Genomic DNA, 26640 nt, shown 5'->3' with positions numbered 1-26640 from the left:
CCTGTGTCACAAACCAGACAGGATACTCTCAGTCCTCACAAAAATACCAAGGAGATCACCAACTAGGCTGTGAGCTAAGCTCAGCAAAGTCAACAGAGGAGCCTCCAACTCTCTGGATATCATGCACTCGAGCCTGTGCAGCAAGCAAAGACCAGGATGAGAAGGTTCAAGCCTAGAGAGCCATCCTGGTACATCTCCCCAAGAGCGGGATCAGTGCCAGGTTTATACAGAGGGCATGGGAAGAGATGCGGGAACCCAGACACTCAAAATCACCCACTGAGCAGGGCTGAGGGTCTGCCCTAAAGCCTCCCCCTTGTCAGACTTCTTGGTGTTGTGGTCAAACCAGAGGTCACCAAGTGGATATGTCCATCTCCAGGCGGGAACCACAGCCCAGACACCTCACCCCACCACCACGGGTTTAGGACCAAGACAATAACTGTGCTCAAACCTCACCTTGTTTAAAAAGTATACAAAAAAACAAGAAAACCTATAGACACTGCAGGAAGAGGTAGAAGCACAAAATCCTCCTCTGCGTTACTTTGTCACAGAATCACAGGATGGTAGGGATTGGAAGGGACCTCTGGGGATCATCTAAGTCCAATCCCCCTGCCAAAGCAGGGTCACCTACAGCAGGCTGTACAGGACCAGGTGGGGCTTGAGTATCTCCAGAGAAGGAGACTCCACAACCTCCCTGGGCAGCCTGTTCCAGGGCTCTGTCACCCTCAGAGGGAAGAAGTTCTTCCTCATGTTCAGCTGGAACTTCCTGTGCTTCAGTTTGTGCCCGTTGCCCCTTGTCCTGTCACTGGGCATCACTGAAGAGAGTCTGGCCCCATCCTCTTGACACCTACGCGTCAGATGTTTGTAGGCATTTCTAAGGTCCCCCCTCAGCCCAGCTCCCTCAGCCTTTCCTCGTAGGAGAGATGCTCCAGGCCCCTCACCATCCTTGTAGCCCTCCGCTGGACTCTCTCCAGTAGCTCCTCATCTTTCTTGAACTGGGGAGCCCAGAACTGGACACAGTACTCCAGATGGGGCCTCCCTAGGGCCGAGCAGAGGGGGAGGAGAACCTCCCTCGACCTGCTGGCGACACTCTTCTTAATGCACCCCAGGATCCCATTGGCTTTCTTGGCAGCCAGGGCACACTGCTGGCTCATAGCCAACCTGTTGTCCACCAGCACTCCCAGATCCCTCTCCGCAGAGCTGCTCTCCAGCAGGTCTGCCCCAAGCCTGTACTGGTGCATGGGGGTTGTTCCTCCCCAGGTGAGGCCCCTGCATTTGCCCGTGTTGACCTCATCAGGTTCCTCTGTGCCCAACTCTCCAGCCTGTCCAGGTCTCGCTGAATGGCAGCACAGCCTTCTGGGGTATCCACCACTCCTCCCAGTTTTGTGTTGTGAATGAAATGACTGCAACAGTTTTGACTTGCAGCCGCTTGTCCAGGCAGTCCCCCAGGGGAGAAGAGTCTGAGCCCTGTGGGTTGAGGACAGGACTGTACCTGATCTCCTGTCTCAGCTGAGTGACCGGCCAAGCTGCAGGATAACAGAGCAGAAGGAGCTGTGAGAGCCCGTCAGTGCAGCCTTTGGTGCTGTTTTGGCACCTTCTTCGGGGGGAAGGGTGGAGTGGAAAAGAGCTGAGGATTGATGTTTTGCCCTGGGGTGTTCAACAATGCACCCACTGCCAGAACTTCTGAGTGGCAGAAATAACACAGCACAGTCCACAAAAACAGTTTTTCTCTGATTTAATCTGTATTTCAAAACATAGATTCTGAAAGCAAAAGAACCTTTCAGAAAGCAAGGAAAAACATTGTGAAAGACAAGAGAACTATTTCAGAGCACATCGCTCCACCCCACCACCAGTGCATCCTGAGGAGCACCACTGCCTCCCTGACCTGGCAGCACCCTTTCCCAGACCCGCCAGGCTCACAGGAGGACTCCCTCGTTTCACACAGCCTTGGGGCGTAGTGCAAAGCCAACGGGAGGCTGGTTTGCTGGCCCAGTAGCTCCCAGTCCAGTCAGCCACGTATTTCACTTGTGCCAGCGCTGCTCGGTAAGATACGATGCCACACCAGGTCATGTGTGAGGAACTCAACTGCCATGTTCCAGCCCATCAATCCCATTTTTCTGTGATGTGAGTGGCTGCTGTTTCCCCTTTATCCAGCTCCTTACACCATTGATTTTGCTGGTACCAATATCCCCATCTTCGTCAGCTGTACTAATGACTTCCCATGTGAGCTCATACTGAGGGCTTGCGTGAAACTCTGATTCATTTTATTTCTTTTGCGTAGAAAAAGAAGTCAGAAACATTAATAAACATACCCTTGCATAATTTTTTGCATAAAATCTTATGTTAGTATAGCATTATTCCAAAGGTATGTCATGTGAGAAACTTTTGAAATACAAGAATGAAAACATCAAGAAAATCAAGGTGTTCTTTCAAGACCTTAATTCTTCAATTGTCTAAGATAGATAAACACAGCAAATCTCTGTTTTTCTGAGTTAGGTTTTCTTTGACATACATCAGCTGTTCAACCTCAGTGCAATTATTTTGTACTAGCATAAAATGATTTTGTGATGCAGCATTTGGCGAAGTTACCAATCAGAGGTCAACCAAGCACATATAATTCTGCAGGGTCTGCACCCTCCGATCAGAGCAGCTCATTCTCAGGCACGTGTTTTCCATCCTGCCCCGCAGAGGTGGTTCTACAGGTTAATTCTTTCCCCTTGCACAAGCCGTGCTCGGAAGTTCCAAATATCCTTCAAAACAAAAATGAGACAAAGGAAAAGCCTTAAGGGCCAGCAAAAATGGCAACCAGGATTCCAGTTTACAGAGGTGGAAACAGGTACAGCATTCTCAGCTTGGCTACCCACTCATAAAAACATACCAAAACATTTACTGAATATCGGTTCAAATCCTAAATATCAAGAACAAAAATGCAACCCAAACGAAGGAAGACGTGCAGCCTCCACCTCCAGGAGACAGGCTGCTTGCAGGTGGGACACGGACAGCAAGATGCCCATGGTTCAGTTCTGGAAGGCGGCAGAAGAGGAAACGTGAGCAGCACAGAGAACATGACCCTTGCAGAAGTCATCCTAACCTGCTCGTGCTCACAGTGCCTCCCTTGTGCACCTTTAGGTAACAAAAAAAGCTCACCAGCTGACCACAGCTTGCCTACTGCTGCCTGTGAGCAAGTGAGGTTCCTTGTGCAGCAGAAACCAGCAGGAAACAGCAGATGTGAATGCCAGCCCTTAGCCAGAAGTCAGGTGCTTGGCAGGCAGTGCTGCAGACTGTGACGCAGAGGAGACCACTGCTGTTTGCTTTGCAGAGGCAAGTCTTGGGCAAGCTCTGACCTTGGTTTCCCTGTGCGAGGTTTACTTAGTTCTTAGCATTAGTCTGGTGAAGGTGAAATAGAAGAGCTGGGCACTCCTCTGGGAGAAAGTCCCAACTCTGGTTAAAAAAGGCTTAAAGCTACATGAAAATAGAGACTCATCTGAGGCTTGTATGGGCACACACTCATTTCCACCCACGAGGAGGAGAGAGCCTCGCTACACATCACTTCCGATTTCGCTGTGTACCTAAATAACTCCAGGAATCAAAAGTCAAGCAAACTGTGACTTTACAGACAACGTGTAAGATCAGGCTTGCAAAACACAGTGGGATGCCCCACCATACCCCGGCACACTGGGGGAAAAACCAAACCAAACCAAACCTCCAAAGGTGAAAAAAGAAAGTCTTCTCCTCCAGAATACCCTGGATGTTGTAGGATCTATAGAATACGTAAATTTTAAAAGAAAATCGCTGCCTATTACATCTAGACTTTACTGCCTTGATACTGGCTGTGCACGTGTTTGGGAACCACTGCTGTTAAGAAATTCAGAAAATTTCCACCCCAGTAACAAGGTTTATTTGTCTTTCAGTGGCTGAAACCCTGAAGAATTTAGATTTGCTTTCCATGTTATGCAATGGTTTCAGTTACTCAGCAAGAGTCCATTACCCCCATATTTTCTTTTTGAGACAGACGTATATGGCTGCTGACATACCTGCTGTAGCCTCAAGTCTAAACAGTTGATGTGGGATTATATTTAACTAAAAAAATTCAGTCTACTACTGTAGTCAGAGGTGGCTACTTGATTTAAAAGGAAAATCCACCTGCCATTAGGAGGGGAAACTAAGAACTGTGGACATAGATACAAACTGTGGATGGGCACTGGATTTATTGCACCTTCTTACAGCTGTGAATTCAGGGCAAGAGATGACCGCATCTTCCTGTTCACACCGTGCAGTCCAAATGTAGCTCCAAGGAGCTCTGGTTCAGCCACGCTCCCCACAACAGACCGTGAACCAGGAGATGCAGTGAAGGGCAAGGCTTGCATAGACTTCACCCTGTTCCTGCCTTGCCACGTTAGCCCTCCCACTGCTACCCCGTGGGGCGAAGTCTAGACCCCTTCCAGTGGTGCAAGAAGTGCATGCGAGCAGCCTCAGAGCTGAGCCATCACGACAGCAGAGTCCACAGCTCCTCCTCACTACAGCATCAGTCGCAGCCGCATAACGAAGTGCTGATCTAATCTGCACCAGCTCAGCCGGCACTGGAAGGGATCAGCGTGTGCTCACCAAACCCATTTTGACAAGTAGAGCTGGAAGAGGAACTTCCAGAGCTCAAGGGATGTGAAGGGGCTGCCCGGAGAGCAAGGCCGCTTCTCCAGCATAGCAAGAAGCAGCCTTATGAGCAAAAAGGCCCCAAAAAAGCCTGCCGGTCACCCTCTGAACATCAGGTTTTTTATTCTGCCCAGCACCTCTGCTTGGCACAGCTTGGTCTACCAAACTGGGCACAGCAAAAAGCACAAATCTGTCCGACAAGAGAGACTTAGCAAAAGGAACTGACCTGGATTGTAACAAAGGACATACAGGCAGGTCTTACCCTGAGTTCCACGGAAGTCGTGTCGTATTTCTTGCGAATCATCTCTACCAATTCTTTCTCCAGGTGCTCTTGGGTCGTGTTCTTGACGTCAATGTAGTAGCACTCCGAGCTGGCAAAGTGACAGCTTATACTCTGTGTGAGGAAATTGGGCATCAGTCACTACCACATCCATTACAAATGACTGGTGGAAAAAAATCTCGTGCATCCCGGATCATGGACACCCCACCCCTTCCTTGCAGATCATGTCAGCAAATTCCTTCCTCCTTTGCCAGCACTCTTGCTCTCCTGAGAGTACCCCCTTGGAGAAATACTTTTGCTGGAGAAATGCTCTTGCTTGCTGACTGCTCTTCTTCCTTCGCTTCTCTCCCAAATGCTCCCCCACATGAACTGTACGAGATCTCAGAATATCAGCAACCAGAGTGGGAACAGGGAAAGTCAAGGTTGGAGCAGACCTGTGTGTTCAGTAAGGGTTCTTACTTTCTGCACCCAGACAGTCACATCAACCCTCTTATTTTGTAATCAGTTCTTGCTTAAGCAGGCTCTAGAGGAAACAAACAGAAATACCCCACCAGAAAAAAATTGTCCTCTCATTACATGAGCTATGCCAGCTGCAAGCAAGATCGTGCCAGATCTCAAAGGGTCCTGGGTCATAAACTGTCTCAGAGAGCTCTGGAAACTCCATGATTCACTCCAAAGGCAGAGAAATGTTGGGATTTGGCGTGGTACGAGGAAGCTCTGTTTCTGTGGGGTACTAAACAGGGCTATTGCTCCACTAGCCAGGAGAGGGACAGAAGATGAGTCTCTTGGTACCTGATGTCCTCTCTGCTTTCAGGATTGCAGCAGGAAGGAATTCCATACCAGCAGACTGCTACTGGGGCTGAAAGAACAGGCCATGCAGTCGTTGATGCAGGCAAAACAAAATAAAAATAGAGCAGCCTGTTTTGCTGTGTGTGAGGGGAAATACCTGCACCGCTACTAGTGCCTACGCTAGAGGCTACAGTTCCCTTACGTACCTGGATGAATCCACTGCTGAGAAAGGGTCAGGCCTCCAAAGGAGGGCACTTTTGCCTGTTTCGGTTAAATAATTGTGATGCAAAACAAACAGATGATGCACAACCAAATCTTTAATAGAGACATGGGTCATGTTATCACATAAATAAATATTATTTATTGAATGATGGCAGCTCCTGCTATCCAGGGACAAGACACCGAGAAGGCAGAGTTAGGAATAAAGTCAGAGAAGCTCCTGATATTTGGGACAGCTGAAAGGGAACTATTGGAAAAGCAAGTACAGCCAGCCAGGCTTCAAACATTGATTCAACGTCTAACTTCTGCTCCTGCTCTGTTTTTCTCAAGCAGCCCCACAGCATGCTCTTCTCCCAAAAGACAGAGATATTTAAAAACAAAAAAGCGAGTGTAACACTATATTAGGAAACTAATTTTAAAAAATCAGAAATACCAAAAGCTATATCAAGAGATGGTTTCCTACCTTTCGGAAACCTGATGTCTTGTTTATCCCAGAGCCATGAATGAGCAGGGGATGGAAGAACACCGTGTCTCCCTTCTCCATGACAAGATGAACCCTGGGAATCTTCTCATCCTCGTCAAGCAGCCCATGGAAAAGTTTGTTGGTTTTACCCTAGAAAAAAAGGCTAAGTTGAAATCACTCAGTTACAATCAGAGCAGGTGCTGATTCTCAGTGCAAGGGACAGCAAGGTCAGCTACTGATCGGCTTTCCTCTGGGCAGTGTCTTCGGTGTGCCCAACTAAGAGCCTGCCCTCTTGTCTACAAGTATTCCTACTTCAAGCCTGAGGTACAGCAAAAAAATACTTCTTCCATTTTCTGAAGCTGGATTCAGACAGTTAAGAACATTTCTTGGCTGGAGAGAATAGAGAAGAGCACCGGGGAATCCCACAGGTGTGGCCTGATGCCACCACTGGGGTCCAGCCTTCTGCTCCCAGTATAATCATCACTAACAACAAGTCAGGTCAGGAAACATCTATTCTTAAGAGGAAGATACCACTTGATATTTAATTGCATCCAGTTGTTGGCTATCCAATTTCTCCTCTTCGGGACAGTACACATGCTCGCCAGGCAGGAACAAATTCACAGCAGGAGAAAGAGTCCTCAGACTTGGCAAGGGCAGTGGAAAACGGTTGTATGCATTTATGCGTTTATGCTGTTATGCCACGATGTGCTGGATGATTTCTAGGTGAAGGTACGAAGAGGCAAATCTACCCAGGTTACATGGAGTGAGGCCAGCCAAGCAGCTCTCTCCCAAAGCAACAAGTCACTGTTTGCATAAACAGGAAAACCATCACTGAAAACTTCAGCTCTGACCTGCACACCATCCCTCCACGGTGAGCTCTCCCCAGCCAAAATACGGTCCCATCATGCACGCCCTTCCCAAGCCCCCCGTGCCGCTCTACCTCCCACTGTGGATAGCCGTGAGGCTTCAGGGGCTGCTTGTGCGTCCCTGGCTGCACGACCAGGCACCCGTTGTCCTCGTCAGCCCTCTCCATGGCGGTCCAGGAGCACACGATGCGGGCCGCAGGACGGAAGGGGAAATAGTGCAAGTCCTGATGCATGGGGTGGAGAAAAGTCTGTTTATCTGCAACACAGGTTCAAAACCTTCAACTTCATCAAACGTGACACAGCCTTTTCCTTCCCATTCAACTGTTCCACTTGTAACCTGTCCCAAGAAGCTGCTGCTTGCCACTGGAGAGACTTTGTGTACTCAGTGTCTGCTCCAGCCCACCACTGACTTAGATACCAAATGGATTAGCTGACACCCCATCCCAAGATGGACCAAGGGCACAGTGGTGGCTCTTGGGTCAGCAATGGCACAGGGACACAGTGGATGCCAGGAGACAGCCTGTCTGTGTGATCCCTCAGAAGACTCCTTGTGCTGGCCTTCACCACCAACAACTCCCTGCCAAGTTTTCACCATTCACTTCAGCTGCTCTCCACGTTTGTGAACTTGCATCAGTATGGTGTTGCACAAACCTTTCCCAGTACAAAGACTTTCAAACAGCCATGCTGTCTGTACTCGCTTGATCTATTGCTCTGTTGCAAGAAGAATCAACCCTGTTTGTGCTGCACCCAACACATATTTATTTAGCCTTCTTTTTTAAAAAAAAATAAATCTCAATTTATGGACTGCAGCCTCCCCAGGCAGTCTACATAGCAGTCTATTAGCCTTTGCCCTAGAGGCCTTTTTTCCATGAAGTCTAAACAAAAATAAATATTTCTGAAGTTTTGCGTGTTACTTTTTTTCCCGCTATGGAAATGGAAACATATCACCCACACCAACAGAGCCTTCTATATATTATTTATATATTTATTTATATATTTATTTTGCCATGGAATTTGTTCCTCAAATAGATATAGTTAGGATGTTTCCACTTGCCTCATTTGCCATATTATTTAGACTTTGGGCAGCCTCGAAAACTCTCCTGAAACCTGCACCTCTCCTAAAGAGCTCCTCAAAGGTATTGAATGGAGACCTTGCAAATACGGAGCAGCTTCCCATTTCTTGTCCGTTGTTGTCTTGTTTTTACTTTAAAAACATATGGTCTCCTGTTGAATTTCCAAATGAGAGTGACACAGCTTTCTGTGGAGTATTTAAGATCACAAGTGGTGAGGACTTGAACAAACTCAGTATTTTCATAACTGAATGTACTCTGTATCTGCTCAGAAGCTGCACACCTGAGAATAAGAAACATAGCTCAGGTCTCAACTTCACTAAACGGCAACAGCTTATGCAGAGTCAAAGCTACTTTAAAAAACTGTAATACGGTTAGTCCTGTTCTCTTCCTCTCTCCCTGCCCATCACCCTTGTATAAATTATGATCTCAATTTCTAGCAGCAGGACCCAATGCCAGGATTCAAAAACCTTCTTTTGGCACCTATTCAAGTATCTTCATATCAAAGTGCTGAGCGTGCAACAACTGTCAGTGAGGTCAGGAGCGCATGAACTCCAAGCAAAGGATGATCTCTGTATTTATTGCCTTTTACCAAGGTCCGCTCGTGCAAGGAAGCACTTGTTTTCAACACATTTGAAAAGTTGAGCTTAAAAAGCATGTCATGTTTTAAACCCCGGGCCTTTATGCAAGCGCAGATGGCTGAATAGGGAGCCACTTGCCTGCTCTGAACATGTGAGTGTGCAGCCAAGACAACCACCATCTTTCGCAAACAAACATCCACTGAACATTGAAAGACAAAAAATGCTATCTCATTAAGCCAAGGTTAAAAGAAAACAAACTATTACCGAAGTGGCCTCGTAAATTTTCAGAGTTCTTTGGGTTTAATTAGTCTCTTTTTTTTCAATCAGCTTTTCTAAAACACTGAGTTCAGTTTTGGCCAGATAGACAGCATGCACACAACAATTTCTCTATTTTCTTCTTACCCAAGTTTTCCTTACCAGAATCTGGAAGTTTATTTATCAGCATGGTGTGCATTGCCATGATGTTTGGCCCTGTGAAGCACTCAACGTATCTGAGGACCTGCAGGGAAGAAAACATTAGAAAAATATATTAGAAACGTGTAAGACAAGAGCAAAGGTTGCTGAGGAAACACTGGGAGCTGGGTATTTGGCTGAGGACTAGGGTACAGGAGGAGGAGGAGGTCGGATTGGAGGGATGCAGGACAGGAGGTAGGATCTGTCATGGTGGTAGGAGGCCAAGATGGAAGAAGGTGCAGCATGCTTCTGGGTGGGGTTGAAAAGATGGGGAGGATCGTAATTCCCCAAAGCTATGGCTGTGTGCCACAATACGAGCATTGGCTACAAAGCTGGGCCTGCCCAGAGAGCAGATGCTTTGCCTGGACAGAAGACATTCAGAAAATGTTGCTGATCTGCCCTACCAGCCTGGCACGGTTTGGGCTAGTCGCACTCCTTGCTGGCTCCGCACCACGGGAGCACAGGACACTGCTTTAACTCTTCTGCCCTGACCACCATCCAACCCGTGTTCATGCAGAACACTCTTAAAAGATGGCTTGATATTCCTTCCTTACATATGTGCTTATGGGAGTGACATAACAGGGGCTCTGAGGGATAAAGGATGGAGCTTTAGCAGAACCAAAAAAAGCTTATTCACACAGGCATGAAAACATGAATACATTCATATAGGCTTTTCCACCACCATCCCCCTTTTTGTTTGTTTGTTTATTTATTTTTTTTTATTTTACCTCTGGCAGAGTACAGTATCTGAACAACTCTTTGTCTTCCTGGAAGTCCTGCACTTTATTTACTACTTTTTCAGACTGACCATACTGGGATCGCAGGGACTCGTCTTTCATAATCATAGCTCCCGGTGGATTCACCTCTTTTTTACAGATCCTCACGAACTCCTTCCTGCAAAGCAGAGGGAATGTCAGTGCTGGGAGAGTCCAGCGACCTCCAGCGTCCCAGAGCTCCCTCAGAATTCTGCTGCACACAGGACTCCGCAGGACCTTAGGCAAGTGCCTCATACCTGAAGCGCTCAATGTCTTCATCAGAAACGAGCTTCTTAATGAGCAGATACCCATTGTCTTCATAGAACTGCCTTTGCTCTGTGGTGAGGACATTGTTGTCCAGGGTGTAGCTGAGACACAGAGGAGAAACACGTTAGCAGGGCCGAGCAGAGCAACGGGAACAGCGATGACGAGACCCGGCAGGAAGATGGTGACATGCGGGGGATCAGTGGCTGCTGGGTACAATCGGTGAGAAACGCTCCCCACCTGCCCGTCCACCTGGGCTCTGCAGGCGTGCAGCACTTCCCAGGCCCCAGCAGAGCCAGCACGGTGTGTCCGTGGCTGTGCAACATCTCTGCCCACAGCCACCCACTACCCCTGGGTGTGCTACTGGCAGAACTCCAAGCACCCGCCTCGCACCCTCCCAAAGTGGAGAAGTGAGCAGGAAAGCTGGGATCGGTCCTCAGCAGCTCTACGCTCAGCAGAGACACTGAAGCGCATGGGAATAATCTCTGCGGTCAGATTATCCACTCAGACATTTTCCAGATGCATGGTTAAGCTTTTTTATTAAACTGCAGTTAAACAAAGGAGAATTTACCCTTGTAAAATGAAAAGCTACACAATGTCTGGCAATCAACACGTATGCTAGGGTGGAAAAAAGAATTGAGTTCTGCAGGTTATTATTTTTTATCTCTACAAAGGAAGATATAGCTTACTGAAACCTCCCTGGTTGAGGAACAGCAATAACTTGGGCTGAAGTAGGGACGCTTCTCTGGGATGGAAATTAAGGAACATACACTCAAGCACAACAGAGTAGAAGAACATCTGTACACGTCCTGAATCCTACAATGCAGTTCATCTTAAAGATAAGTGCTGTGCTGGGCATTCAATTCAAGTTCTTGTTTATTTTGCTTCTGAAAAAATCTTTCCCACCTCCTGAGTAGCACATCTGGCAGAGAAGTATAATGTAACAGCATAGTACAACCTTGTCCGTGCATATAGAATCATAGAATCATAGAAAGTTTTGGGTCGGAAGGGACCCCTAGAGGTCATCTAGTCCAACCCCCCCGCAGTGAGCAGGGACACCACTAAGTAGATCAGGTTGCTCAGAGCCCTGTACAACTTAGAAAAGCCAGTACAAAAAGCCTGAGACTCCAGAGTAGTCCATGGGCCTCGATTCATCTCCCAGAACATCAGGACACTCAATAAGATGATCAGTGGAGATGTTTACTTGCCCAGTTTCCCTTCATACGTTCCAGAGAGCAGTCAGACCTACCCAAAACCTGCTTTGCCTCCTGGAGTTGCTTCCCCATCCCTCCCCACCTAACATCGGTGTGTCAGATTTGGAGCTAGAAGTCACACAAGGTGAACCTGGGACTTCACATTCCCATGCAGTTGTGCAAACCTTCTCTCCAGTTACTGCAGAGATCAGGTCCCGCCCAAACTTGACAGGGAGAGCACAAAGAGAGGAGCTATGGGCTTGTCCTGCACCTAAATTCATTTTAACCAGTTTAAACAAACACAGCTGTCTTCCCCTGTGCAGAAAGAGGCATTCTCAGCCACAGAGCAATTCAGCCCCGCTTGCGAAGGGAGCTTTGTGCATGGCATTGAAGCGTTGCCCAGGGGCAAGGACAAAACCAGAACATTTACGTGCAGATCTCTGGGTCTGCACGTGCGTGTTTGGAGACCCCTGCGCTTCAAGGGTTTGTGTAAACCAAAGGCTTTCCTCTGCTGCTCACCACTACATTTTAAATGTGCCACAAAAGCATGCATGCTTCTGGAATAGGCAATAGGTTTCATCACAGCAGTTGTGTCTATGGTCCCTACACCAGGAAGCTGGACAGCAGTCACAGGGGGAGAAGAAACACAAGATGTGGACGGGGGAGTAGCAAAAATTATGAGCCAGAGGGAGGAAAAGGTGCTGAGAATGGGATGGAAGAGAATGGGAAGGAAGAGGACGTGGGGAAACCAGGTAGAAATCACCACAGCAGGTCCCAGAGCAAGGGATTCCTCAACCGAGGGCACTACTGCTCTACACACCACTTTTCAGGTCCAGTTTCAGTGAAAATGAGCCATACAGGCTCCTAAATGCCCACAGCCAGCTGACAGAGATACAGGCACTGGGTGAACGCAAGCTGTGGTGCCCTCCTCAGCACACTTCCACCTCCCAGAACGGGGGGACAGCAGACAAGGCCACCAAGCGATGGACCCCATTTGAACACCTTCCTCCTGGGCTTTGCAGCACCTCTTCCTCTCACTGGTTTTGCTCTTGCCACCTTGCAATGCTCAAAGGGAAAGTCTGGGTTGCTCAGAGAACTGAAAACAAGAGGCACACAGGCTGGGTAGGAGCTTCCACCTGCATGGCACTTTGGTGAAGACATGGAGTATTTAAACTTTTCCCTTCCCCACACACTCCCTTTCGGGAATAATGTATTCACAGGAATAATGTATTTAAGGGCATGCTAGCCAACCGAGCAGACAATATAACACCTGGGACATCTCAGAAGCAAGCAAACAATTGTGGAGAGACCAAAGCACAGGCACAGCAAGGTTCAAGATCCCCAGAATCTTTTCCAAAGCATCTCCCTGCAGAGTTTCAAGAGATGGCGCAAACTCCCACATATCTAAGACAAGCAAAATGAACTTGTGTCGCTCTCTTAGAAACCATCTCGCAGACACCTGGTGAGAGGGTCCTGGCCTGAAAGCCACTGCTTTTTGACCAGAAGCAGCCAAAGACCCAAATCATTCAAGAGGTGCAGTTGCTTTCTGAAGCTCCCGTTTGCCTGCATTTAGAGGAAACCTGCGCTTCTACCGTTGGTTTGCTGGTTTTTTTCCACTATGTCCCAAACCAGGCAGCACCCAAGGTGAATTCACAGCTGTAGGAATGGAATGGGTGGTTTTCACATTTTATTTCTGTGTCAAGACATTTCTATTAAGACATTTCTCCTTTCATAAAAAGAGAGGCATTTTCTGGAAGGGAAACTGACTGTCCTACCCAATTCACCAAGCCAGAGATTTCAACAAAACCACTGCACTGAGGTAACATATATCAAACAAATCTATTCTTACGAGATTCTGTCATTTATTTTATCCACACACTTCTCTTGTTCCAGCCCAATTTAGTCATCTTTTTGTCCAAAGCTCTTTGCATATGGACCATTGTAGCTGAATTCAGAAACAAAACCGTTTCTGCAGAGTCTCTCCTTACTTACTTGCTCCCTCTTTTCAACCAGGGTGCTTTTCCTAGCATTTATTTCCAATTTTGTACTCCTACTTGCACCTCTGTCTTATGGCAGTCTGAGTCAACGACTATCCATCTATCTTCATCTCTGTAATATATCTGAAGACTCCTACATGCTCTTTGATCACATCCTCTTTGCTAATTTATTATGATTCAGAGGAAACCTGTCAGCATTCAGCTCTCATCGAGAAAGAGCAGCATTTAAAAATATATTTTTTATTTTTAAAGCAAGATTTATGGCAGCAGCTTTAAAAAAACTATCAGCAAGCAATCTTCATTTAACTTTTGGAAACAGGGGACAGACCACAGTGAAAACTCCTTTCTGCTCCAGTCTCCTTTCTCTGATCTATTCTAAAGCTGGCAGCCTCCAACACTTCCACTGCATTTCCCACTCACAAACCAAACCTCGATGTTCCTCCTGCTGCTGGTCTACCAGTCATCTGTGCCTCTCAGAGTCTGAGGCTTGCTGTGCGATTGCACGGTTTATCTATCTCCCCCAAACCCACGAATATCTAGGAGGAGAATTCACCGCAGCGATCCCCCCCTGCTCGGTGCTGCGGGGCTGCGCCACGGGGGGCTGCCGGGAGGCGGCCGGCTCAGCCCACGCACGTCCCCACGCACGTCCCCACGCAGGACAGGTCACAGGGCTGAAGCTCCGGGAGGAGGCACCAGGCTTTCGGGGTGCTGACCCCAAGCACCAGCCGGGAAGCGCTGCCCCGGTGCCTCCCCGCTCGCCGAGGGGCTGCATGGGGCACGGCCCCCCGCGCGTCACCACCCCGCAGCCCGGGCACCACGCTGGGACGCTGCCCGCGCGTCCCTCCCGGGCAGGGTGTCCTCGCAGGGCAAACCACCACCGACCCCTCCTCGTCGCCCACGCACACCGAGCACGCCGGGAGCGGGCAGCGACGCACAACGCCCGCCGCGGCAGGGCAAGCAGAGCCGCGACCCCGGCAGGGCCAACGTCCCGCTCCGTCTCTGTCCCCAGCCCACATCGGAAAGGATACAGGAGCAGGGGCTGCTCCCAGCCGCGGGGAGAGGTGCCGGAGGATGGTGTCCAGCCGAGCCACCGCTCCCGGCCGCTTCCCGAGCTGCTCCATCGTGCCCCGGCAGCCGGAGCACTCAGTCCCAGCCTGACCCTACGCGAACAGCCCGGGAGGAGCAGGGCCCCGCTGGCGTCTGCAACCTTTGCCTCGGCTGCACATGCGCCAGCAGCCGTGCATGCTCAGAGAGGCCGCGGAAACCCTGCCCGGAGCCAAGGCTTGGCAGGGTTTGCAGATGGGAGGGCCTGCTGGCGGCTGGGACGTACGTGGGCAAAGCTCAGCGCTGGCTTTTTGCGCGGCCCCCTCCTTCCCATATGTTTCCCCTTCTCCGCCAGCAGCTACCGAGCTGCAAGGATTTGATCAGCCCCGTGCAGAGAGCGGCGCTTGGCGCTCTCGGGCACAGACCGAGGCCAAGGCCGGCACGGATGCTGATCTCCTGTCTCTAAGGAGGCTGTCAGAGCTTGCCTCATCCCTCCATGAATCATTCGGGAGAGATGGAGAGATTCTGATGGCCTCACCGTCACCCCAGCGCAGCAGTGGATCAGTTCCCCAAGTACCTCATTTGCACAGATAGAGATCTGGGATGTCTGCAGACTGCACCAAATCCGCACCCGAGGCTGGGTGTCGTGCTGGGTGGCCTTTCTGTCCAGCCTTCTGGGCTTCAGCGTAAGAAAAGAGCGGAAGGAGCAAAAGGAGTCCCAGCGCAGCACCTGGGGAGGTGGGAGATGAGGAAGAAAAAAAGCTTGGAGGGGAAAACCTGGGGTAGGGAGAGGGGGAAGAAGTGTAAAAAATGGGCAGCTGCAAATAGAGGTTGCAAAAAAATAAGCTGTAGAGGCTGGGTGTTCCTCTGAAGCTGGGATGCACGTAGAAGTGGCGCACTCAGTGTACACTGTCCTTAGCACACTCTCATCTGCCTCCACGAGCACTGTGCATGCATCGCCTGACACATTCCAGGAGCAGGGTACCGAGGGACTGAAAACGGCCCCATCACTCAGACCCGCAGCACGGTTCAGAAGGTGATTGTTGACATCTTTGCACATGTCCCCTGTTGCCACCGCGCCGTAGAGCCCCACCACTCCTGCGAAGTGGACTTCAGGCCCCCCGTGCCACGGTTCAGACTAGCTCGTGCCGTCGTGTGACAGTCAGTTCATCCTTCAAGCCCTCCGCCGTGAAGCAGATGCTGCTGAAAGTAGAGGAACGCTGTGCTGGCATTTGCTGTCCTTCACCTTTCCCCTCTCCCCTGGGCCAGGGGGTTCATCTCCGACCAGGACAGAGCAGGGAAGGTGGGGACAGAAGGAAGAGCTCTGAGGAGGATGAAGGTGGGAGGAAGGCAGTGTGCTGCCTGCTTCGGGTCCAGCCTTGCAGGCCGCTCTCCCATCTGCTCTACCAGGAGACGGAGAAGTTGGGATCTGGGTGAGAGTGCAGGGAGAGCAGAGAGGGGTGGTAAACTGAGGGCGGCAAGCCCAGTAACAAATACAATGTGATAAGCTGGATAGCAGCACCGGGACTGGAAGAAAATTATGCTAAGAATTTGCATTATTTTGCCAACAAAATTCATGCAAATAGATCTTCACACTTGCCCAGTTTGTTCACAAACCCCGTGCTCATGAGCAATCCAGCCAGGCCCCGCTCCCAAAGACCCACCATCGAGACTAAGTGCCTTGGTTGCTCCAGGCGGTCTCATGATGATAGGGTGTGCACCAAAACGCTGCATCACAGCTACTGTAGGAAGCTTAACTCCATTTTACAACAGGTTTTGCTGGAATCTGACATGACATGTTGATGGATCAAAAACTCAGCTGTCAATATCTGAAGCTTCATGTTAGTGCTCCACATAAATAGAAGCCAAGGCTCAGATAGGAAGTGCGTCTGAACCTAACCTGTATCCTAAAGGCTGATACCCTTGAAAACTCAGCGGCAAAACTCCCAATAATTTATGTAAAGATGTACCATAGCAGGCTGTACACACTCCAGTTGTGGCAGCTGCCTGGACTGGGGTGCATTCTTGTTTATGGCTCTTGTGGTCAGTGGTTCCACCCATGCTTGGTGCAGTTAGTCGTTCCTTTTGGGGGCTACAACAAAACATAGGCTGTTCACAAAAGTGGGACAAACAGGGTTAGGAACCCAGAAAAAACCCTCTCAACATTTTTTTGTAGAGTCACAAAGGCAAGCGTACAGGCACCATGAAGGGACAATTAGCAGCAGCAGCAGTGACAGCACCCAGCCCTTTCTTGCCAACAGCATCAGACCTTTGACTCCTGAGCTACAGGAAAACTCTTAGTTACAGGTAAACAGAAAGTTAATAAAAGTCCCTCAAATCAAACTCCAGTGAGAGGGAAGGCAATGGGGAAAAAAAAAAGCAACTAGAGTAACAGTTTTATGACTGAAGTCCTAATCATAACTACACTGAAAGGTCTATTTATAATTCAGATATATGGTGCAATTGCCTTCACAATCCAAACTGAAACAGGAACCCCAACAAATCTTCATCTGTTTCAAAATTCAGGTGAGAGTCCCATCAAAAACATACAGTGGAACAATACTACATACGTCGGCCTGACAGGGACCTGTTTGCAGTGTAGATATTTCTTTTGCTGTATGTGTTTGACAGCATCTTATGCAAAAGTGTCTTTCATACCTGAAAAAAAATACACAAAAAGAATATGTGGTTAGTGATTTTGCTGTCCTGATTTAGGAGTTTGAGAACTAAGATGCTTTTATACGTACATAATACACACTTACATACATATCTGCATTTTTAAACAAGAGCCGCCTCAAAAAACCAATCTCTCTGTGCATTGAACACAATTTTCTTTTTTAGTTTCTGCTTGCCTGGCAATGTTGATAATGCTGCCAGTAATACCCAGTGATGTTGGCTTGTGCAGTAACTCCCGTGTCGCTGGGCCACCCTGCTATATCACACCCCAAAGTGCTTCAGGAAGCCTCATCCCCCTTGGCACGGAGGAGTGGGTGGTTAAGGCGAGTGCCCTTTACTCATACCCTCATGCTAATACAGTCCGCGGTCAAACTTCAGTACAACAAAAGATGGATCTTGGGCATTGCTGGCACCACTCTGGGCTGCAGTGCTCAGGACCATGTAGTGACATCTGTGGCATGACGGCTGGGTGTGGTGTAGCCATGAATCATAGAATCATAAAGGTCGGAAAAGACCTCTAAGACCATCAAGTCCAATTATCACCCCAATACCGCCATGCCTGCTAAACCATGTCCCCAAGTGCCACATCGACACATTTTCTGAACACCTCCAGGGATGGTGATTCCACCACCTCCCTGGGCAGCCTGTTCCAATGCCTGACCACTCTTTCAGTAAAGAAATTTTTCCTAATATCCAATTTGAACCTCCCCTAATGCAACTTGAGGCCATTGCCTCTCGTCCTATCAATAGTTACCTGGGAGAAGAGACCAACACCCCCCTCACTACAACCTCCTTTCAGGCAGTTGTAGAGAGCAAGAAGGTCCCCCCTCAGCCTCCGCTTCTCCAGACTAAACAGCCCCAGCTCCCTCAGCCGCTCCTCATAAGACTTGTTCTCTAGACCCCTCACCAGCCTCGTTGCCCTCCTCTGGACACGCTCCAGCCCCCCAGTGTCCTTCTTGTAGTGAGGGGCCCAAAACTGAACACAGCACTCGAGGTGCGGCCTCACCAGTGCCGAGTACAGGGACACGATCACCTCCCTGCTCCTGCTGGCCACACTATTCCTGATCCAAGCCAGGATGCCGTTGGCCTTCTTGGCCACCTGGGCCACTGCAGGCTCATGTTCAGCCGGCTGTTGACCAACACCCAAAGGTCTTTTTCTGCTGGTCATCTTTCCAGCTACTCCTCCCCAAGCCTGTAGCGTTGCATGGGGTTGTTGTGACCCAAGTGCGGGACCCGGCACTTGGCCATGTTGAAACTCATACAGTTGGCCTCAGCCCATTGATCCAGTCTGTCCAGATCCCTCTGCAGAGCCTTCCTACCCTCGAGCAGATCAACATTCCCACCCAAATTGGTGTCACCTGCAAACTTGCTGAGGGAGCATTCAATCCCCTCATCCAGATCATTCATAAAGATGTTAAAAAAGACCAGACCCAAAAGCAAGCCCTGGGGAACACCACTCGTGACTGGCCGCCAGCTGGATTTAGCTCCATTCACCACCACTCTCTGGGCTTGGCCATTCAGCCAGTTCTTTATCCAGTGAAGAGTACACCCATCTAAACCATGGGCAGCTGGTTTCTCCAGGAGGATACTGTGGGGAACAGTGTCAAAGGCCTTACAAAAGTCCAGGTAGATGACATCCACAGCTTCTCCCTCATCCACTGGGCGGGTCACCTGGTTGTAGAAGGAGATCAGGTTGGTCGAGCAGGACCTGGATCCTCCTTCCGGCCCTTCTTGTAGATGGGTGTCACACTGCCGAGCCTCCAGTCACCAGGGACCTCCCCTGTTAGCCAGGACTGCGAATAGATGATGGAAAGTGGCTTGGCCAGCTCCTCTGCCAGTTCCCTCAGCACTCTTGGGTGGATCCCATCTGGCCCCATAGACCTGTAAGTGTCCAGGTGGCACAGCAGGTCGTTGACTGCTTCCTCCTGGATTATGGGAGATTTGTTCCTCTTTCCTTCCCTGTCTTCCAGCACGGGGGACTGACTACCCTGGGGATATCCAGTCTGACTATTAAAGACTGAGGTGAAGAAGGAATGAAGTCCCTCAGCCTTTTCCTCATCCTTGCTGGCAATACTCCCCCTCGCATCCAATTAGGGATGGAGAGTCTCCTTGGCTCTCTTTTTGTTGTTGATGTATTTGTAAAAACATTTTTTGTTATCCCTTACAACTGTGGCCAGATTGAGTTCTAGCTCGGCTTTTGCTTTTCTAATTTTCTCTCTGCTCTCTAAAAACAAGAGTCGTCTGTGGACACATAGGAAAAACCCTGTCCTTTGTATCTTACTCTGAAAAAAAAAAAAACCAAACCCCAAACACTCCAGAGTGAATAATTTTCAAATCCATTGAAAAGATTCACTGAGGTACAAACTGAATCTCGTGAACCTGGGGAAAGAAATGAGGGAGAGATTTTCTTTGTTAAGAAAGCTGATGGTGGCATTCATATTTTTTATTAAAATTAATGGCATTTAAGAGAGGCTGTGTCTTTGCAAAGGATTTTTACAGCTGTGTCTGTCAGTTTCCCAAATCTTATAGAACATTTTTATACAGCTGTTTTGCATTTGGCTTTTAGTTTTAATGTTTTCTGTTCATTAAATCACAGAACTAATAAAAATGAAACGATCAAGATTTCTCCAGCAGTACAGGAACAGTCCTAATGCACAGTGTTATAATTTAATAAGCATCTCAATTGACTATTAAAATCCACATGATGATCAGAACTGTAATTCCAAAGATGAGGTCTTCTGAAAGCTTAATTTACTGTGGTGGGAAGTGGCAGCTGCTGCAACTCAGCAAAATTAGCTTTTTAAACTTAGATGCCAGGGACAACAGATGTAGATGACACAATAACAAGAACAACAACAAAATCCACCACCACCTCCATGCAGCTTTGTTTCTCATCACCGGAAGATTCAAGAAGGGCTTCTACACATACATCAGCAGGGAAAGGGAGGCAAAGTGTGGACCCAATAGAGAACCAAACAGGGGGACCTAGCGACAAAGGACATGGAAAAAGTTGAAGGACTTAATGTCTTCGCTGGGGCTTTGCTAGCATGGTCTGTTCTTGGCTCCCCTGTGCCAAGCAGTGGGGTCTGGGGACACAGAGCATTGCCCATGCTGCAGGAGACTGAGCTGGAGACCTCTGAAGACAATGGGGCACTTTCAAGTCCATGGGAGTGCATGGGATTTATCTGTAGGGGTCAACATCACTGCAAAGCTGCTCTTCTCCTGTGCCAGGAGGTTCCCAATGACTGAAAAGGGCAAATGTCGTAGCGGTCTTCACGAAGGGCAAGAAAAAGGATCTGGGGACCTCAGCACCCAAAAGGATTATGGAATAAGCCCTCCTGGATGTGCCATGTCCTCATGCACCAAGGACAAGGTGACTGGGAACAGCCAGCACAGATTTACCAAGGGCAAATTGGGTCTGGCCAACCTCCTTGCCTGCTGCGATGGAGTAGGCTAGGGTAGGGCAACGGACAACGTGCGTCTTGACCTCAGGAAGACTTTTGCCTTGTTGGGACAGGCAGACTGTAGCGCAGGTGGAAAACAGGTGGCACTGCTGGGGTCAGAGGGCTGGGATCAGCAGTACAAAGTGCACTTGGGGTCCCTCAGCGTTCGGCAGCAGAACCCACACTGGTTTATCTCTGTGTTACTGACCCCGACAAAGATGAATCCTCGGGAAAGCAGCCGATGACACCACGCTGGGGAAGCAGTCCTGACTGCTGGAGGGCAGGGCAGCCGCTGGGAGGGACCTCGGCAGGCAGGGTGGCAGGAACCCTGGAAGCTCAGCAAAGGCTGAATGCCGTACCCGGCATGGAGGAACCCTGCGCTGCGGGACAAGCTGGGTCCCACCTGCCTGCAGAGTGGCTTTGCAGGAACGGACTCGAAGGATGAGTTGAATACGAACGAGCAGGGTGCGCTTGCAGTGAAAAGGGCTGACTGCATGCTGGGTGCCATGGCAAGAGTACGGCCAGAGGGTGCTGGGAAGTCGTTCTTCCCCTCCGTGAGGCACTTCGTGAGATTACATCTGGACACTGTGCATAGTTTTGGGCTCCCCAGCACAGACATTGACATCCCGGAGCGAGTTCCATGGAAAGCCTCCAAAATGAGGCAGCTGAAGCACATGATGCACAAGGAAAGGCTGATAAAATAGCCCAGCTTGAAGAAGAGAAAGCTCTAAGGAGATCCTACAGCTGTCTGCAAGTACCTAACGGGGGGAGGTAGAGAAGACAGCCAAACTCTTCTTGAAAGTTTACAGCAACATTCAGAGACAATAGGCACAAACTGCCGCAAGAGTACTACGTCCAGCTCTGGGGCCCCCAACATGGGGATATGGATGTGTTGGAGTGGGTCCAGAGGAGGGCCACAAAGATGATCCGAGGGCTGGAACACCTCTCCTACAAGGACAGGCTGAGAGAGTTGGGGCTGTTCAGTCTCGAGAAGAGAAGGCTCCGGGGAGACCTTATAGCAGCTTGCCAGTGCCTGAAGGGGCCTACAGGCAGGATGGAGAGGGACTTTTCACAAGGGTGAGTAATGATAAGGCAAGGGGGAACGGCTCTAAACTAAAAGAGGGCGGATTTAGAATAGATATTAGGAGGAAATTCTTCACCATGAGGGTGGTGAAACACTGGAACATGTTGCCCAGAGAAGCTGTGGATACCCCCTTCCTGGAAGTGTTCAAGGCCAGGTTGGATGGAGCTCTGAGCAACATGGTCTAGTGGAAGATGTCCCTGCTCATGGCAGGAACTAGATGATCTTTAAGGTCCCTTCCAACCCAAACCATTCTGTGATTCTATGATAAAGAGAAAATTCTGCAGAATGGGGATGGCCAAACACTGAAATGGGGGGTACAGCGAGATTGTGAAACTACTGTCCTTGGAGATGTTCAAAACCCGACTGCATATAGGCCTGAGCAACCTCATATGACCTCAAAGTTGTCCCTGCTTTGGACCAGAGGACTGCAAGGCATCTGTTCAAAACTACATTATTCCGAGTTCAGCTGTGGTGGCAGGAGCATCCCCCAACCGACCTACTACAATAAGGAATGTGCATCCGAACACAAACCTGTTTTTACCTTAGAAAGATCAGGACCAGTTGTCTGTTGTTACTATTTTCCCCCTCTCTGAAGGCTGGAGATGTGGGGCAACAGCTTTTTCATGCCTTAAAAAAATTACAACAGAAAATAGGTCAACATTGCAAGCCAAAGCACAAACCAGCACTGGTTGGAATATCGGCCCTAGCTTAGATATGTGTTGGGTGACAGAAGGGAAGATGTGGTGTCGTGATCTGGTGATGGGACAAGCACTGAGGTACATACCTGGAATCAGAGTCTGGAGCAGCGGGACCTGTGATGGAGTCTGAAGTGCTGCTGCTGGAAACAGAGCAAGCCAGATTAAAGCTGGTTTAGACACAGGTGGAGGAACTCAGAATCACAGAATCACAGAATGGTGGGGGTTGGAAGGGACCTCTGCGGGTCATCTAGTCCAAGGCCCCTGCTGAACCAGGGTCACCTAGAGCAGGCTGCACAGGACCAGGCGGGGTTTGAATATCTCCAGAGAGGAGAATCCACAACCCCTCTGGGCAGCCTGTTCCAGTGCTCCGTCACCCTCAAAGTAAAGTTCTTCCTCATGTTCAGCTGGAACTTCCTATGCTTCAGTTTGTGCCCGTTGCCCCTTGTCCTGTCACTGGGCACCACTGAAAAGAGTCTGGCCCCATCCTCTTGACGCCCACGCGTCAGACATTTATAGGCATTTGTAAGGTCCCCTCTCAGCCTTCTCTTCTTCAGGCTGAACAAGCCCAGCTCCCTCAGCCTTTCCTCGCAGGAGAGAGGCTCCAGGCCCCTCATCATCTTCACAGCCCTCCGCTGGACTCTCTCCAGTAGCTCCTCATCTTTCTTGAACTGGGGAGCCCAGAACTGGACACAGTACTCCAGATGGGGCCTCCCTAGGACAGAGTAGAGGGGGAGGAGAACCTCCCTCGACCTGCTGGCCACGCTCCTTCTAATGCACCCCAGGAGACCATTGGCCTTCTTGGCAGCCAGGGCACACTGCTGGCTCATGGTCAACCTGTTGTCCACCAGCACTCCCAGGTCCCTCTCTGCAGAGCTGCTCTCCAGCAGGTCAGCCCCAAGCCTGTACTGGTGCCTGGGGTTGTTCCTCCCCAGGTGCAGGACCCTGCCCTTGCCCTTGTTGAACCGCATCAGGTTCCTCTCTGCCCAACTCTCCAGCCTGTCCAGGTCTCGTTGAATGGTAGCACAGCCTTCTGGTGTATCCACCACTCCTCCCAGTTTTGAGTCATCAGCAAACTTGCTGAGGGTACACTCTAACTCTTCGTCCAGGTCACTGATGAGTGAACTCCTCCATGCAGAGGACACAGGGTTGTGGTGCAGTTGTCGAGAGACCGGCTGCCACCAGGTTGAGCAGCTTTGCTTTCCACAACAGCAAAGCCCTGTCTCAGGTTCCCGGCTGCTGCTGGATTTCAAGCTTTGGGCAACCCCTACCAACCTGCTGAGACACTGCAGTCTGGCTTGTCCAGCGTGAGAAACAGGGTCTTGGGACTACAGCTGTCCCCAGCCTTGGAGCTGAGGGTGCCCACCTTCTCCTGGAGACACAGATGCCTTCAGAGGTACCAGAGACAGCAGGATCCTGCTCAAAAATCCCCGAGCTCCTCCTGCATGGTTGGCTCTTGCAACGCCAGCTGACCTCAGCAGTTGGTGAGCTGATATGCAGAAGTCTTCTCCACAGAGATACTGCTCCTGTTGAGGTCCTACAGCCCCCCAGGCGATCCCCTTCTCCCTCCTGACCACCCAGCCTGGGAAAAAATGCCTATCTTAAGGCTGAACAAGAGGGTGTTTTATGACCTTTCCCCTTTCAAGCACCAGCCACAGAGGCTGCCGTCACATCTTCTGGTCAGAATGCAGATGTGCCCCCAGAAGGTGACTCCTCCCAGCTGTTCGCCAGATGTTCAGTGAAAAATCAGTAAAACAGTAAGTACTGGCCATCGTGCCCCTCCACCCCCCCCGCGGTCACTCAGGTTTGCTGTCCTCTCACTGCAGCATTCACACGAATTTTCTTATCTCCTGAGTAGAAAAGGGTCAGTCCTGAATTTCTAGCAAAACGTGAAACCAAAATAATACCTTAAAAAAAAAAGGAGAAAACTGTTCTGACTCTATGTGCTGCCATGGATAATTTTAAGTGTTTTTTTCCCCTGAGGCAGGGGGAAAAGCAAAAGACTGAGCAAACCAACGTATGACAGAGAGAAGAGATCCTCGCTTTCCAAGAACACGCTACCTATCCAATGCATTGCTCAGGCTAACAAATGTTCCAGTCGCCAAACTCTTTCTTCTCAATCTCTGCTCTTCTCATGACTTCGATGGAGCTTTACGAGCAGCCTTCGCGTACAGACTGAGGGATGGAAGCTGGTGCATGCAGAGGTACCTGTGTATGCAAACAAAAACACGTTACATTTGTATAATGGACATAGCTAATAAAACCAACTGTTCGCTTTGCTTTCTTATTGCTTTTTGATGCCAGCATCTCAAAAAACTTCATTTCAAAGGAGATCTTTAAGTGCCTGGCTTAAAGCTGCACATCTTGGGACTTGCTAGCCCAGTACAACACACCCTCCTACAGCTTGTGCTTGATGTACAATCTCTTAGCAAAAAAACAAATCATGAAACTTCTTACACAAATCACTGCACTCCTTAACTGACTAGGTGACGCCAACAGCAGGCTTCCCAACTCAGCAATCACCCACTCAGCGGCACGTGTCAGCCGGCCAAGCCAGGAAGGACTTTGGGATGTAAATTCCAGGCAGCAGGAACCACCGGGAGAGGCTTCGACCACCAGTTTGCCCGGGCGCGGTTCTGCCCGTCACCGGTTTCAGCAGCTGCAAAGGGACGTTTTCCTCTCAAAGTCCAGACGAAAACAGTTCTTGCCATGAAAGGTTGCCGCGATGCCGTGAGTTTTCACTCGCCTCTGAATGATGAACCTTCTACCGCTCAGGGCACGTCGAGGGGAGGCGAAGGGCTGGTTTCACACCTGGCTGATGAACTAATCGACATAACCAGTGAAAAAAAACCCAGTACCTTATCAACCAGTACCAGTTTTCTGCTGGGGGTGAGCTGCTTACACACATCTAGCACCATCTTAAGACACAACAGATCTTTGTAACATGTACTTTGATGCAGAAGTACTCTTTTGCACGCATTTGCACCCTAGTTAGGGATTTTTTTAATCTAATAAAATATCCCGTGTAGCGGCAGTCTTGTCCACGACGATAAAGAAAATGAACAGAAGCCAGTTCGTTCCACAGCTTTGTATCCAGATACAGAACTTCACAAAACAGCAGGGGAAAAAAGGAACTATTTTTCACACAGACCATGGGGTTTTGATGCTTTATTTTCAGAACTTCTGTGAAAAACCTAAGATTTTTTTTTTTCCCCCCAAAGCAAAGTCAAAAACTCAGTTGCTGCTTTGAGGTTCTGTGGTGAACACGCAACTCGCAGGCTTCTTCTCCAGGAAAAGGAGCGTGAGGTTCTGTGTGGTTTAGGCTACTCACATGGGGTAAAAAAAACAAAACAAAACAAAAAAACTAGCTTTGCAAAAGGTGTCTGTTGAGAACACTACTGAGTGTAAAACAGATGAGCCAAGTTTTGCCAGAGTCTTCACCAGGAGCAAGACTGGAAGTTTAATCCTCGAGTGATGCAAAAGGCTGGTTCACCTCCAGGGACTCATTTTTCAGACAGAAGGCCTTGTAATTCATGCCGCTAGCAGTAACGATTATCCCAGATTTTCTTCTTCCTGGTCTGAATATCAAGGAGCAAATTCCACCATCTGGGAAAGGCTCAATAACGAGCTGGTTCAGCGAGGCGCGCCCGGTCCCATCCAGCAGAATCGGTGCATGGCGTGTGTCGGCAGAGCAGAGCTCGCAGCGAGCAGCAGCAGCGGGGCACCTCGCCGTGCCGTTGTTGGGGAAAAGAGGGGTTTCTGCGTCCATTCCGCTCACAGGGCTGCTCGCCAACCCTCGTCTGGCTCGCAGCAGGCGCAGCCAGGAGGACTTGCAGAGGAAACAATTCAAAACCGCTGCATACTTGGTGCTGATAAGTAAAATAAACAAAATAAAGTGGATAATACACTTGGAGATAACCTGCTTGCCCCCAACTTTGGCATGTGGGCTGAGACATTCTGGATTACCACTGGACATCACAGCTTACAGAACTGACCAAAGGAGTAATAACAACTATCAGTATAATTACACTTGCAGTAAAATAAAACCCCAAGGGTTTCTCCTCTTTCCAGTTCGTAATTTGGCTAGGAATCAAAGAAGTTCATGCACTTGTACAAGAGCA

General features: G+C 49.4%; 1 protein-coding gene across 1 annotated transcript; it reads right to left on the bottom strand.

Moving 5' to 3' along the window:
• Positions 1-1715: 1715 nt before the first annotated feature.
• Positions 1716-14804, bottom strand: PHYH (phytanoyl-CoA 2-hydroxylase). Its single transcript, XM_075428335.1, has 9 exons — positions 14606-14804; positions 11077-11132; positions 10381-10491; positions 10097-10262; positions 9333-9414; positions 7339-7520; positions 6399-6548; positions 4910-5041; positions 1716-2747 (listed from the first exon to the last, which is right to left on the bottom strand). The coding sequence occupies exons 1-9, from the start codon at positions 14696-14698 to the stop codon at positions 2694-2696; spliced, it is 1026 nt and encodes a 341-aa protein (XP_075284450.1). The 5' UTR covers positions 14699-14804; the 3' UTR covers positions 1716-2693.
• Positions 14805-26640: the final 11836 nt, after the last annotated feature.

The sequence above is a fragment of the Opisthocomus hoazin genome, chromosome 8, assembly GCF_030867145.1.
Source record: "Opisthocomus hoazin isolate bOpiHoa1 chromosome 8, bOpiHoa1.hap1, whole genome shotgun sequence".
NCBI lineage: Eukaryota > Metazoa > Chordata > Aves > Opisthocomiformes > Opisthocomidae > Opisthocomus > Opisthocomus hoazin.
Note: the sequence above shows the minus strand (reverse complement) of the source record. Positions and strands in the feature narration are given on the sequence as shown.